The 16,042-nt window shown below is 44.9% G+C and overlaps 1 protein-coding gene across 1 annotated transcript in view; it reads left to right on the forward strand.

Moving 5' to 3' along the window:
• LOC112237413 (dixin) overlaps nucleotides 1-16,042 on the forward strand; it is a 57,691-nt gene that overhangs the window by 24,918 nt on the left and 16,731 nt on the right. Inside the window, exons 8-9 of the mRNA XM_042311492.1 lie at nucleotides 750-836; nucleotides 2,715-2,768. Of these exons, the coding sequence (XP_042167426.1) occupies nucleotides 750-836; nucleotides 2,715-2,768 (141 nt within the window). The remainder of the gene's footprint in view (nucleotides 1-749; nucleotides 837-2,714; nucleotides 2,769-16,042) is intronic.

The raw sequence follows: 16,042 nt of genomic DNA on the forward strand, positions 1-16,042 counted from the left end.
ACACCCCAACACACACACTGGACTCTACCCACACACTCACACATACTGACACCCCAACACACACACTGGACTCTACCCACACACTCACACATACTGACACCCCAACACACACACTGAACTCTACCCACACACTCACACATACTGACACTGACACACCAACACACACATACACACACTACATACACCCACACACGCACAACATACACACCAATTTTAGAATAAGGCTGTAACGTAACAAAATGTGGAGAAAGTCAAGGGGTCTGAATGATTTCCCGAATGCACTGTTTATGTTCATATCTACCTCAATTACCTCGTTCCCCTGGTACTTCCTGTATATAGCCATGTTATTTTCTACTTCCTGTGTATATAGCCATGTTATTTTCTACTTCCTGTATATAGCCTTGTTATGTTCTGCTTCCTGTATATAGCCATGTTATTTTCTACTTCCTGTGTATATAGCCATGTTATTATCTACTCCCTGTGTATATAGCCATGTTATTTTCTACTTCCTGTATATAGCCTTGTTATTTTCTACTTCCTGTATATAGCCATGTTATTTTCTACTTCCTGTATATAGCCATGTTATTGTTATTCTTCATGTCACTATTTACATTTTTATTACATTTCATCTGTCTTTAACTGCATTACTTGAAAAGGACCCATAAGTAAGCATTTGTTGGTCTAAACCTGTTTTGAAAGCTATTGGTTTGTGTGTGTGTGTGTGTGTGTGTGTGTGTGTACGTGTCTAGGCCCTGTTACTTCATGGGTGTCTGCCAGATGATGAGCAGGAGACATTGAATCTGACTCTGGGAGAAGATAACACTGAACAACAACTGGTAAAACATCTTTTTATTTTATTTTTTATTTCACCTTTATTTAACCAGGTAGGCCCGTTGAGAACAAGTTCTCATTTACAACTGTGACCTGGCCAAGATAAAGCAAAGCAGCGCAACACAAACAACAACACAGAGTTACACATGGAGTAAACAAACATACAGTAGAAAAAGTCTATATACAGTGAGTGCAAATGAGGTAGAATAAAAGTGGTAAGGCAATAAATAGGCCATGGTGGCGAAGTAATTACAATATAGCAATTAAACACTGATAGATGTGCAGAGGATGAATGTGCAAGTAGAGCTACTGGGGTGCAAAGGAGCAAGATAAATAAATAAATACAGTATGGGATGAGGTAGCTGGATGGGCTGTTTACAGATGAGCTCTATGTTCAGGTGCAGTGATCTGTGAGCTGCTCTGACAGCTGGTGCTTAAAGCTAGTGAGGGTGTCACGACTTCCGCCAAAGTCGGTTCCTCTCCTTGTTCGGACGGCGTTCGGCGGTCGATGTCACCGGTCTTCTAGCCATCGCCGAACCACCTTTCATTTTCCATTTGTTTTGTCTTGTTTTCCCACACACCGGTTTACATTTCCCTCATTACTCGTTGTGTATTTAACCCTCTGTTCCCCCCCATGTCTGTGTGTGAAATGATTTGTTACGTTTGTTGTGTGATGCGTCAGGCTGTTTTTTTCCGGGTATTGTTTTGAGCCCCTGGTATTGTATTGTTGTCTGACTAGGTCACTATTCCCTTTCGCCTTTGGAGTGTTGTGATGCTGTTGCATCCGACTGTTCTGCTTCTATTCACTCATCCTGCACCTGACCACCTGACTCCAGTTGACCAGTTGCTACGGTTGGGTGCTGCTATGGTAACCAGTGAGCTGAGATAAGGCGGGGCTTTACCGAGCAGACACTTGTAGATGACCTGGAGCCAGTGGGTTTGGCGACGAGTATGAAGCGAGGGCCAGCCAACGAGAGCGTACAGGTCGCAGTGGTGGGTAGTATATGGGGCTTTGGTGACAGAATGTATGGCACTGTGATAGACTGCATCCAATTTGTTGAGTTAGAGTGTTGGGGGCTATTTTGTAAATGACATCGCTGAAGTCGAGGATCTGTAGGATGGTCAGTTTTACGAGGGTATGTTTGGCAGCATGAGTGAAGGATGCTTTGTTGCGAAATAGGATGCAGATTCTAGATTTAATTTTGGATTGGAGATGCTTAATGTGAGTCTGGAAGGAGAGTTTACAGTCTAACCAGACACCTAGGTATTTGTAGTTGTCAAGTTGTCAACATATTATAAGTCAGAACCGTCCAGAGTAGTGATGCTGGATGGGCTGGCAGGTGCGGGTAGTGATCGGTGGAAGAGCATGCATTTAGTTTTACTTGCATTTAAGAGCAGTTGGAGGCCACGGAAGGAGAGTTGTTTGGCATTGAAGTTCGTCTGGAGGTTAGTTAACACATTGTCCAAAGAAGGGCCAGAAATATACAGAATGTATCTCTCCCTCTCAACTGGTAACACCCAAACACAGCTCTCCCTCTAGGACAGATCGTTGTTCTCTGTGCAGATCAGATTTCTCTTTATCTGTGTGTGTGTGTGTGTGTGTGTGTGTGTGTGTGTGTGTGTGTGTGTGTGTGTGTGTGTGTGTGTGTGTGTGTGTGTGTGTGTGTGTGTGTGTGTGTGTGTGTGTGTGTGTGTGAGAGAGAGAGAGAGACAGGTATCAATTTTCCCTCTGTATTCATCAACTTTGCGTTTCCTATTTCTCACACACAGCCTCTCTCCCCTTCTGCTCTCTATCCCTCCCCTCGCTCTCTCTCTTTCCCTCCCCTCCCTCTCTCTATCCCTCCCTCTCTCTATCCCTCCCCTCTCTCTCTGTGTCTCTCTAGGTGGTAATTCGTAGTCATCTAGATCAGAGTATGGAGGAGACTCAGGAGCTGAAGGTAAATACTGTTTTTCAGACTAACCGTTTTCCAGAACATTATCAAGTGAATTAAGAAGTTATGTTGCCATACAGTGAGCTCCAAAATTACTGGGACAGTGACTCATTTTAGCTCTGTAGTCCAACACTTTGCATTTGAAATGGTAACCATGAGGTTAGTGCAGACTCAGCTTTAATAATGATGGTATTTTCATCCATATCGGGTGAACCGTTTAGAAATGACAGCATTTGTTTTAGGGGACCAAAAGTATTGGGACAAATTCACTTATGTGTATTAAAGTAGTGAAAAGTTTAGTATTTGGTCCCATATTGCTAGCACACAATGATTACATCAAGCGTGTTACGACAAACTTGTTGGATGCATTTGCTGTTTGCTTTGTTTGGGCCAGTATGCAAACTGAAGTGGGTCTAGGGTGGTCGGTAAGGTGGAGGTGATATGATCCTTGACTAGCCTCTCAAAGCACTTCATGATGACAGAAGTGAGTGCTACGGGGCGATAGTCATTTAGTTCAGTTATCTTTGCCTTCTTGGGTACAGGAACAATGGTAGCCATCTTGAAGCATGTGGGGACAGCAGACTGGGAGAGATTGAATATGTCTGGAAACACACCAGCCAGCTGGTCTGCTCATGCTCTGAGGACGCGGATAGAGAGGCCGCCTGGGCCAGCAGCCTTGCGAGGGTTAACATGTTTAAAAGTTTTACCCACGTCAGCCACGGAGAAGGGGGGGGGCAGTCTTTGTTAGTGAGCCGTGATGGTGGCACTGTATTATACTCAAAGCGGGCAAAGAAGGTGTCTGTAACGTGGCTGTTTTTGTAGTCTGTGATTTCCTGTAGACCCTGCCACATACGTCTCGTGTCTGAGCCGTTAAACTGCGACTCCACCTTGTCCCTGTACCGGCATTTTGCTTGTTTGATTGCCTTGCGGAGGGAATCACTACACTGTTTATATTCAGCCATATCGCCTGACCTCTTTCCATGGTCACTTGGCTACATAGCTGATGCATGCTGGACTGTCCATTAATCACTGTTCTCCATTCTGCTTGTTTATGTTTTATCTGTCGGCCCCAGCCGCACTCAGGCTCTGTGTGTAGTTAATCCGACCCTCCCTGCCTAGTCAACGCCTTTTTACCTGCTGTTGTTGTGCTAGCTGATTAGCTGTTGTTGTCTCACCTACTGTTTTAGCTACTGTTTTAGCTAGCTCTCCCAATTCAACACCTGTGATTACTGTATGCCTCGCTGTATGTCTCTCTCAAATGTCAATATGCCTTGTATACTGTTGTTCAGGTTAGTTATCATTGTTTTAGCTTACAATGGAGCCCCTAGTTCCACTCTTCATACCCCTGGTACCTCCTTTGTCCCACCTCCCACACATGCGGTGACCTCACCCATTACAACCAGCATGTCCAGTGATACAACCTCTCTCATCATCACCCAGTGCCTGGGCTTACCTCCGCTGTACCCGCACCCCACCATACCCCTGTCTGCGCATTATGCCCTGAATATATTCTACCATGCCCAGAAATCTGCTCCTTTTATTCTCTGTCCCCAACGCTCTAGGCGACCAGTTTTGATAGCCTTTAGCCGCACCCTCATTCTACTCCTCCTCTGTTCCGCGGGTGATGTGGAGGTAAACCCAGGCCCTGCATCTCCCCAGGCACCCTCATTTGTTGACTTCTGTGATCGAAAAAGCCTTGGTTTCATGCATGTCAACATCAGAAGCCTCCTCCCTAAGTTTGTTTTACTCACTGCTTTAGCACACTCTGCTAACCCTGATGTCCTTGCCATGTCTGAATCCTGGCTCAGGAAGGCCACCAAAAATTCTGAGATTTCCATACCCAACTATAACATTTTCCGTCAAGATAGAACTGCCAAAGGGGAGGAGTTGCAGTTTTGCAGAGATAGCCTGCAAAGTAATGTCATACTTTCCAGGTCCATACCCAAACAGTTCGAACTACTAATTTTGAAAATTACTCTCTCCAGAAATAAGTCTCTCACTGTTGCCGCCTGCTACCGACCCCCTCAGCTCCCAGCTGTGCCCTGGACACCATTTGTGAATTGATCGCCCCCCATCTAGCTTCAGAGTTTGTTCTGTTAGGTGACCTAAACTGGGATATGCTTAACACCCCGGCAGTCCTACAATCTAAGCTAGATGCCCTCAATCTCACACAAATCATCAAGGAACCCACCAGGTACAACCCTAAATCTGTAAACAAGGGCACCCTCATAGACATCATCCTGACCAACTGGCCCTCCAAATACACCTCCGCTGTCTTCAACCAGGATCTCAGCGATCACTGCCTCATTGCCTGTATCCGCTACGGAGCCGCAGTCAAACGACCACCCCTCATCACTGTCAAACGCTCCCTAAAACACTTCTGTGAGCAGGCCTTTCTAATCAACCTGGCCCGGGTATCCTGGAAGGACATTGACCTCATCCCGTCAGTTGAGGATGCCTGGTCATTCTTTAAAAGTAACTTCCTCACCATTTTAGATAAGCATGCTCCGTTCAAAAAATGCAGAACTAAGAACAGATATAGCCCTTGGTTCACTCCAGACCTGACTGCCCTCGACCAGCACAAAAATATCCTGTGGCGGACTGCAATAGTATTGACTAGTCCCCGCGATATGCAACTGTTCAGGGAAGTCGGGAACCAATACACGCAGTCAGTCAGGAAAGCTAAGGCCAGCTTCTTCAGGCAGAAGTTTGCATCCTGTAGCTCCAACTCCAAAAAGTTCTGGGACACTGTGAAGTCCATGGAGAACAAGAGCACCTCCTCCCAGCTGCCCACTGCACTGAGGCTAGGTAACACGGTCACCACCGATAAATCCATGATTATCGAAAACTTCAACAAGCATTTCTCAACAGCTGGCCATGCCTTCCGCCTGGCTACTCCAACCTCGGCAATCAGCTCCGCCCCCCCCCCGCAGCTACTCGCCCAGGCCTCTCCAGGTTCTCCTTTACCAAAATCCAGATAGCATATGTTCTGAAAGAGCTGCAAAACCTGGACCCGTACAAATCAGCTGGGCTTGACAATCTGGACCCTCTATTTCTGAAACTATCCACCGCCATTGTCGCAACCCCTATTACCAGCCTGTTCAACCTCTCTTTCATATCGTCTGAGATCCCCAAGGACTGGAAAGCTGCCGCAGTCATCCCCCTCTTCAAAGGGGGAGACACCCTGGACCCAAACTGTTACAGACCTATATCCATCCTGCCCTGCCTATCTAAGGTCTTCGAAAGCCAAGTCAACAAACAGGTCACTGACCATCTCGAATCCCACCGTACCTTCTCCGCTGTGCAATCTGGTTTCCGAGCCGGTCACGGGTGTACCTCAGCCACGCTCAAGGTACTAAACGATATCATAACCGCCATCGATAAAAGACAGTACTGTGCAGCCGTCTTCATCGACCTTGCCAAGGCTTTCGACTCTGTCAATCACCATATTCTTATCGGCAGACTCAGTAGCCTCGGTTTTCGGATGACTGCCTTGCCTGGTTCACCAATTACTTTGCAGACAAAGTTCAGTGTGTCAAATCGGAGGGCATGCTGTCCGGTCCTCTGGCAGTCTCTGGGGGTGCCACAGGGTTCAATCCTCGGGCCGACTCTTTTCTCTGTATATATCAATGATGTCGCTCTTGCTGCGGGCGATTCCCTGATCCACCTCTACGCAGACGACACCATTCTATATACTTCCGGCCCGTCCTTGGACACTGTGCTATCTAACCTCCAAACGAGCTTCAATGCCATACAACACTCCTTCCGTGGCCTCCAACTGCTCTTAAACGCTAGTAAAACCAAATGCATGCTTTTCAACCGTTCGCTGCCTGCACCCGCACGCCTGACCAGCATCATCACCCTGGATGGTTCCGACCTTGAATATGTGGACATCTATAAGTACCTAGGTGTCTGGCTAGACTGTAAACTCTCCTTCCAGACCCATATCAAACATCTCATCTCAAATAAGCTTTCTATTACCTCACGCCGCCAAACTTACCCTAGTAAAACTGACTATCCTACCGATCCTCGACTTCGGCGATGTCATCTACAAAATTGTCCAACACTCATCAGCAAACTGGATGCAGTTTATCACAGTGCCATCCGTTTTGTCACTAAAGCACCTTATACCACCCACCACTGCGACTTGTATGCTCTTGTCGGCTGGCCCTCGATACATATTCCGCCAGACCCACTGGCTCCAGGTCATCTACAAGTCCATGCTAGGTAAAGCTCCGCCTTATCTCAGTTCACTGGTCACGATGGCAACACCCATCCGTAGCACGCGCTCCAGCAGGTGTATCTCACTGATCATCCCTAAAGCCAACACCTCATTTGGCCGCCTTTCGTTCCAGTTCTCTGCTGCCTGTGACTGGAACGAATTGCAAAAATCGCTGAAGTTGGAGACTTTCTTCTCCCTCACCAACTTCAAACATCTGCTATCTGAGCAGCTAACCGATCGCTGCAGCTGTACATAGTCTATTGGTAAATAGCCCACCCATTTTTACCTACCTCATTCCCAAACTGTTTTTATTTATTTACTTTTCTACTCTTTTGCACACCAATATCTCTACCTGTATGTACATGACCATCTGATCATTTATCACTCCAGTGTTAATCTGCAAAATTGTAATTATTCGCCTACCTCCTCATGCCTTTTGCACACAATGTATATAGACTCCCCTTTTTTTTTTGTGTTATTGACTTGTTAATTGTTTACGCCATGTGTAACTCTGTGTTGTCTGTTCACACTGCTATGCTTTATCTTGGCCAGGTCGCAGTTGCAAATGAGAACTTGTTCTCAACTAGTCAGGTCAGGTCTTTATATAACAAGTCATACTGTGGGGTGTTGGACCCAGTCAGGTCTGTATATAACAACTCATACTGTGGGGTGTTGGACCCAGTCAGGTCTGTATATAACAAGTCATACTGTGGGGTGCTGGACCCAGTCAGGTCTTTATATAACAATATAACAAGTCATACTGTGGGGTGTTGGACCCAGTCAGGTCTGTATATAACAAGTCATACTGTGGGGTGCTGGACCCAGTCAGGTCTTTATATAACAATATAACAAGTCATACTGTGGGGTGCTGGACCCAGTCAGGTCTTTATATAACAAGTCATACTGTGGGGTGTTGGACCCAGTCAGGTCTTTATATAACAAGTCATACTGTTGGGTGTTGGACCCAGTCAGGTCTTTATATAACAATATAACAAGTCATACTGTGGGGTGTTGGACCCAGTGAGGTCTGTATATAACAAGTCATACTGTGGGGTGATGGACCCAGTCAGGTCTTTATATAACAAGTCATACTGTGGGGTGATGGACCCAGTCAGGTCTTTATATAACAAGTCATACTGTGGGGTGTTGGACCCAGTCAGGTCTTTATATAACAAGTCATACTGTGGGGTGATGGACCCAGTCAGGTCTTTATATAAGTCATACTGTGGGGTCATGGACCCAGTCAGGTCTTTATATAACAAGTCATACTGTGGGGTTGGACCCAGTCAGGTCTTTATATAACAAGTCATACTGTGGGGTGTTGGACCCAGTCAGGTCTTTATATAACAAGTCATACTGTGGGGTCTTTATATAACAATGGACCCAGTCAGGTCTTTATATAACAAGTCATGGACCCAGTCAGGTCTTTATATAACAAGTCATACTGTGTTGGACCCAGTCAGGTCTTTATATAACAAGTCATACTGTGGGGTGATGGACCCAGTCAGGTCTTTATATAACAATATAACAAGTCATACTGTGGGGTGCTGGACCCAGTCAGGTCTTTATATAACAAGTCCATACTGTGGGGTGTTGGACCCAGTCAGGTCTTTATATAACAAGTCATACTGTGGGGTGTGGGGTAACAAGTCATACTGTGGGGTGCTGGACCCAGTCAGGTCTTTATATAACAAGTCATACTGTGGGGTGCTGGACCCAGTCAGGTCTTTATATAACAATATAACAAGTCATACTGTGGGGTGCTGGACCCAGTCAGGTCTTTATATAACAATATAACAAGTCATACTGTGGGGTGCTGGACCCAGTCAGGTCTTTATATAACAAGTCATACTGGACCCAGTCAGGTCTTTATATAACAAGTCATACTGTGGGGTGTTGGACCCAGTCAGGTCTTTATATAACAAGTCATACTGTGGGGTGTTGGACCCAGTCAGGTCTATTATATAACAAGTCATACTGTGGGGTGTTGGACCCAGTCAGGTCTTTATATAACAAGTCATACTGTGGGGTGATGGACCCAGTCAGGTCTTTATATAACAAGTCATACTGTGGGGTGATGGACCCAGTCAGGTCTTTATATAACAAGTCATACTGTGGGGTGTTGGACCCAGTCAGGTCTTATATAACAAGTCATACTGTGGGGTGATGGACCCAGTCAGGTCTTTATATAACAAGTCATACTGTGGGGTGTTGGACCCAGTCAGGTCTTTATATAACAAGTCATACTGTGGGGTGCTGGACCCAGTCAGGTCTTTTTATATAGTCAGGTCTTTATATAACAAGTCATACTGTGGGGTGCTGGACCCAGTCAGGTCTTTATATAACAAGTCATACTGTGGGGTGTTGGACCCAGTCAGGTCTTTATATAACAAGTCATACTGTGGGGTGTTGGACCCAGTCAGGTCTGTATATAACAAGTCATTGATGGACCCAGTCAGGTCTTTATATAACAAGTCATACTGTGGGGTGTTGGACCCAGTCAGGTCTAACAAGTCATACTATATAACAAGTCATAACAAGTCATACTGTGGGGTGTTGGACCCAGTCAGGTCTTTATATTCATTGGACCCAGTCAGGTCTTTATATAACAAGTCATACTGTGGGGTGTTGGACCCAGTCAGGTCTTTATATAACAAGTCATACTGTGGGGTGTTGGACCCAGTCAGGTCTTTATATAACAAGTCATACTGTGGGGTGTTGGACCCAGTCAGGTCTTTATATAACAATATAACAAGTCATTGGACCCAGTCAGGTCTTTATATAACAAGTCATACTGTGGGGTGTTGGACCCAGTCAGGTCTTTATATAACAAGTCATACTGTGGGGTGTTGGACCCAGTCAGGTCTTTATATAACAAGTCATACTGTGGGGTGTTGGACCCAGTCAGGTCTTTATATAACAAGTCATACCAGTGGGGTGTTGGGTCTGTTTATATAACAAGTCATACTGTGGGGTGATGGACCCAGTCAGGTATTTATATAACAAGTCATACTGTGGGGTGTTGGACCCAGTCAGGTATTTATATAACAAGTCATACTGTGGGGTGTTGGACCCAGTCAGGTCTTTATATAACAAGTCATACTGTGGGGTGTTGGACCCAGTCAGGTCTTTATATAACAAGTCATACTGTGGGGTGTTGGACCCAGTCAGGTCTTTATATAACAAGTCATACTGTGGGGTGTTGGACCCAGTCAGGTCTTTATATAACAATATAACAAGTCATACTGTGGGGTGATGGACCCAGTCAGGTCTTTATATAACAAGTCATACTGTGGGGTGATGGACCCAGTCAGGTCTTTATATAACAAGTCATACTGTGGGGTGATGGACCCAGTCAGGTCTTTTATATAACAAGTCATACTGTGGGGTGTTGGACCCAGTCAGGTCTTTATTAACAATATAACAAGTCATACTGTGGGGTGTTGGACCCAGTCAGGTCTTTATATAACAAGTCATACTGTGGGGTGCTGGACCCAGTCAGGTCTTTTTAACAATATAACAAGTCATACTGTGGGGTGTTGGACCCAGTCAGGTCTTTATATAACAAGTCATACTGTGGGGTGATGGACCCAGTCAGGTCTTTATATAACAAGTCATACTGTGGGGTAATGGACCCAGTCAGGTCTTTATATAACAATATAACAAGTCATACTGTGGGGTGCTGGACCCAGTCAGGTCTTTATATAACAATATAACAAAGTCATACTGTGGGGTGTTGGACCCAGTCAGGTCTTTATATATATAACAAGTCATACTGTGGGGTGTTGGACCCAGTCAGGTCTTTATATAACAAGTCATACTGTGGGGTGCTGGACCCAGTCAGGTCTTTATATAACAATTTAACAAGTCATACTGTGGGGTGCTGGACAGTCAGGTCTTTATATAACAAGTCATACTGTGGGGTGTTGGACCCAGTCAGGTCTTTATATAACAAGTCATACTGTGGGGTGTTGGACCCAGTCAGGTCTTTATATAACAAGTCATACTGTGGGGTGTTTGGACCCAGTCAGGTCTTTATATAACAAGTCATACTGTGGGGTGATGGACCCAGTCAGGTCTTTATATAACAAGTCATACTGTGGGGTGATGGACCCAGTCAGGTCTTTATATAACAAGTCATACTGTGGGGTGTTGGACCCAGTCAGGTCTTTATATAACAAGTCATACTGTGGGGTGCTGGACCCAGTCAGGTCTTTATATAACAAGTCATACTGTGGGGTGTTGGACCCAGTCAGGTCTTTATATAACAAGTCATACTGTGGGGTGTTGGACCCAGTCAGGTCTTTATATAACAAGTCATACTGTGGTGTGTAGGACCCAGTCAGATCTTTATATAACAATATAACAAGTCATACTGTGGGGTGTTGAACCCAGTCAGGTCTTTATATAACAAGTCATACTGTGGGGTGTTGGACCCAGTCAGGTCTTTTATATAACAAGTCATACTGTGGGGTGTTGGACCCACTCAGGTCTTTATATAACAAGTCATACTGTGGGGTGTTGGACCCAGTCAGGTCTTTATATAACAAGTCATACTGTAGGGTGTTGGACCCAGTCAGGTCTTTATATAACAAGTCATACTGTGGGGTGTTGGACCCAGTCAGGTGTTTATATAACAAGTCATACTGTGGGGTGATGGACCCAGTCAGGTATTTATATAACAAGTCATACTGTGGGGTGTTGGACCCAGTCAGGTATTTATATAACAAGTCATACTGTGGGGTGTTGGACCCAGTCAGGTCTTTATATAACAAGTCATACTGTGGGGTGTTGGACCCAGTCAGGTCTTTATATAACAAGTCATACTGTGGGGTGTTGGACCCAGTCAGGTCTTTATATAACAAGTCATACTGTGGGGTGTTGGACCCAGTCAGGTCTTTATATAACAAGTCATACTGTGGGGTGATGGACCCAGTCAGGTCTTTATATAACAAGTCATACTGTGGGGTGATGGACCCAGTCAGGTCTTTATATAACAAGTCATACTGTGGGGTGATGGACCCAGTCAGGTCTTTATATAACAATATAACAAGTCATACTGTGGGGTGTTGGACCCAGTCAGGTCTTTATATAACAATATAACAAGTCATACTGTGGGGTGTTGGACCCAGTCAGGTCTTTATATAACAAGTCATACTGTGGGGTGCTGGACCCAGTCAGGTCTTTATATAACAATATAACAAGTCATACTGTGGGGTGTTGGACCCAGTCAGGTGTTTATATAACAAGTCATACTGTGGGGTGATGGACCCAGTCAGGTCTTTATATAACAAGTCATACTGTGGGGTAATGGACCCAGTCAGGTCTTTATATAACAATATAACAAGTCATACTGTGGGGTGCTGGACCCAGTCAGGTCTTTATATAACAATATAACAAATCATACTGTGGGGTGTTGGACCCAGTCAGGTCTTTATATAACAATATAACAAGTCATACTGTGGGGTGTTGGACCCAGTCAGGTCTTTATATAACAAGTCATACTGTGGGGTGCTGGACCCAGTCAGGTCTTTATATAACAATTTAACAAGTCATACTGTGGGGTGCTGGACCCAGTCAGGTCTTTATATAACAAGTCATACTGTGGGGTGTTGGACCCAGTCAGGTCTTTATATAACAAGTCATACTGTGGGGTGTTGGACCCAGTCAGGTCTTTATATAACAAGTCATACTGTGGGGTGTTTGACCCAGTCAGGTCTTTATATAACAAGTCATACTGTGGGGTGCTGGACCCAGTCAGGTCTTTATATAACAATATAACAAGTCATACTGTGGGGTGTTGAACCCAGTCAGGTCTTTATATAACAAGTCATACTGTGGGGTGTTGGACCCAGTCAGGTGTTTATATAACAAGTCATACTGTGGGGTGATGGACCCAGTCAGGTCTTTATATAACAAGTCATACTGTGGGGTAATGGACCCAGTCAGGTCTTTATATAACAATATAACAAGTCATACTGTGGGGTGCTGGACCCAGTCAGGTCTTTATATAACAATATAACAAATCATACTGTGGGGTGTTGGACCCAGTCAGGTCTTTATATAACAATATAACAAGTCATACTGTGGGGTGTTGGACCCAGTCAGGTCTTTATATAACAAGTCATACTGTGGGGTGCTGGACCCAGTCAGGTCTTTATATAACAATTTAACAAGTCATACTGTGGGGTGTTGGACCCAGTCAGGTCTTTATATAACAAGTCATACTGTGGGGTGTTGGACCCAGTCAGGTAAATTATATAACAAGTCATACTGTGGGGTGTTGGACCCAGTCAGGTCTTTATATAACAAGTCATACTGTGGGGTGTTTGACCCAGTCAGGTCTTTATATAACACGTCATACTGTGGGGTGTTGGACGCAGTCAGGTCTTTATATAACAATATATAAGGTCTTTATATAACAATATAACAAGTCATACTGTGGGGTGCAGGACCCAGTCAGGTCTTTATATAACAATATAACAAGTCATACTGTGGGGTGCTGGACCCAGTCAGGTCTTTATATAACAAGTCATACTGTGGGGTGTTGGACCCAGTCAGGTCTTTATATAACAATATAACATGTCATACTGTGGGGTGTTGGACCCAGTCAGGTCTTTATATAACAATATAACAAGTCATACTGTGGGGTGCAGGACCCAGTCAGGTCTTTATATAACAATATAACAAGTCATACTGTGGGGTGCTGGACCCAGTCAGGTCTTTATATAACAAGTCATACTGTTGTTGGACCCAGTCAGGTCTTTATATAACAATATAACAAGTCATACTGTGGGGTGTTGGACCCAGTCAGGTCTTTATGTAACAAGTCATACTGTGGGGTGTTGGACCCAGTCAGGTCTTTATATAACAAGTCATTCTGTGGGGTGTTGGACCCAATGTTATTACCTGGTACTCCCTGTATATAGCCATGTTATTACCTGGTACTCCCTGTATATAGCCATGTTACTACCTGGTACCCCCTGGATATAACCATGTTATTACCTGGTATTCCCTGGATATAACCATGTTATTACCTGGTATATAGCCATGTTATTATCCCTGTTATCGTTACTCATTGTGTATTATGTTACTATTTTTCTGTTATTATGTCACCTTTAGTCTACACATGTTGTTTATCAAGCATTTGGGGCGGGGCGGCAGCGTAGCCTAGTGGTTAGAGCGTTGGACTAGTAACCGGAAGGTTGCAAGTTCAAATCCCCGAGCTGACAAGGTACAAATCTGTCGTTCTGTCCCTGAACAGGCAGTTAACCCACTGTTCCTAGGCCGTCATTGAAAATAAGAATTTGTTCTTAACTGACTTGCCTAGTTAAATAAAGGTAAAAAAAAAAAAATCGCTGTTAGTCTACACCTGTTGTTTACCAAGCATTTCCCTGTTAGTCTACACCTGTTGTTTACCAAGCATTTCCCTGTTAGTCTACACCTGTTGTTTACCAAGCATTTCCCTGTTAGTCCACACCTGTTGTTTACCAAGCATTTCCCTGTTAGTCCACACCTGTTGTTTACCAAGCATTTCCCTGTTAGTCCACACCTGTTGTTTACCGAGCATTTCCCTGTTAGTCTACACCTGTTGTTTACCAAGCATTTCCCTGTTAGTCCACACCTGTTGTTTACCAAGCATTTCCCTGTTAGTCCACACCTGTTGTTTACCGAGCATTTCCCTGTTAGTCTACACCTGTTGTTTACCAAGCATTTCCCTGTTAGTCTACACCTGTTGTTGTTGTTAGTCTACACCTGTTGTTTACCGAGCATTTCACTGTTAGTCTACACCTGTTGTTTACCAAGCATTTCCCTGTTAGTCTACACCTGTTGTTGTTGTTAGTCTACACCTGTTGTTTACCAAACATTTCACTGTTAGTCTACACCTGTTGTTTACCAAACATTTCCCTGTTAGTCTACACCTGTTGTTTACCAAGCATTTCACTCTTAGTCTACACATGTTGTTTACCAAGCATGTGACAAACACATTTAATTTGATTTGTTAGTGTGGGATTGGCATGCGGGGTGAGGGGTCCGTGGGTGGCTTCTAACCATTGTTTTGGATTCCTTATGTCTTACTTATTGGTAGGAATACGTTTGGTCCGAACCGGATGTTGGGTTCTATGTTTATTGAAAATTATTTGAATCCTATAAATTAAATTGGCCAATTTGGGTGAAATCAGTGTTCCTAATTTATCTGAGATGAAGTTACATTTGAACAATATAATGATTGAGGAATGTAACTCCAGAACCAATCTGAGATAGTGGGTGTCATGGAACCACTCCATTGTGTTTTTTTATTGTCACCTTTATTTCACCAGGTAGGCTAGTTGAGAACAAACTCTCATTTACAACTGCGACCTAGATATAGGTCTGTAGCAGTTTGTGTCTAGAGTGTCTCCCCCTTTGAAGAGGGGGATGACCGCGGCAGCTTTCCAATCTTAGGGGATCTCAGACAATACGAACGAGAGGTTGAACAGGCTAGTAATAAGGACTGCAACAATTTTTTGAGTATGATTTTAGAAAGAGAGTGTCCAGACTGTCTAGCCCAGCTGATTTGTAGGGTTCCAGATTTTGCAGCTCTTTCAGAACATCATTTATCTGGATTTGGGTGAAGTAGAAATGGTGGGGGCTTGGGCAGGTTGCTGTGGGGGGTGCAGGGCATTTGACCGGGGTAGGGGTAGCCAGGTGGAAAGCAGGGTAGTCGACCGGGGTAGAGGTAGCCAGGTGGAAAGCAGGGCAGTTGACCGGGGTAGGGGTAGCCAGGTGGGAAGCAGGGCAGTTGACCGGGGTAGGGGTAGCCAGGTGGAAAGCAGGGCAGTTGACCGGGGTAGGGGTAGCCAGGTGGAAAGCAGGGCAGTTGACCAGTTGGGGTACGGATAGCCAGGTGGAAAGCAGGGCAGTTGACCGGGGTAGGGGTAGCCAGGTGGAAAGCAGGGCAGTTGACCGGGGTAGGGGTAGCCAGGTGGAAAGCAGGGCAGTTGACCGGGGTAGAGGTAGCCAGGTGGAAAGCAGGGCAGTTGACCGGGGTAGGGTTAGCCAGGTGGAAAGCAGGGCC

Source organism: Oncorhynchus tshawytscha, linkage group LG33 (genome assembly GCF_018296145.1).
Source record: "Oncorhynchus tshawytscha isolate Ot180627B linkage group LG33, Otsh_v2.0, whole genome shotgun sequence".
NCBI lineage: Eukaryota > Metazoa > Chordata > Actinopteri > Salmoniformes > Salmonidae > Oncorhynchus > Oncorhynchus tshawytscha.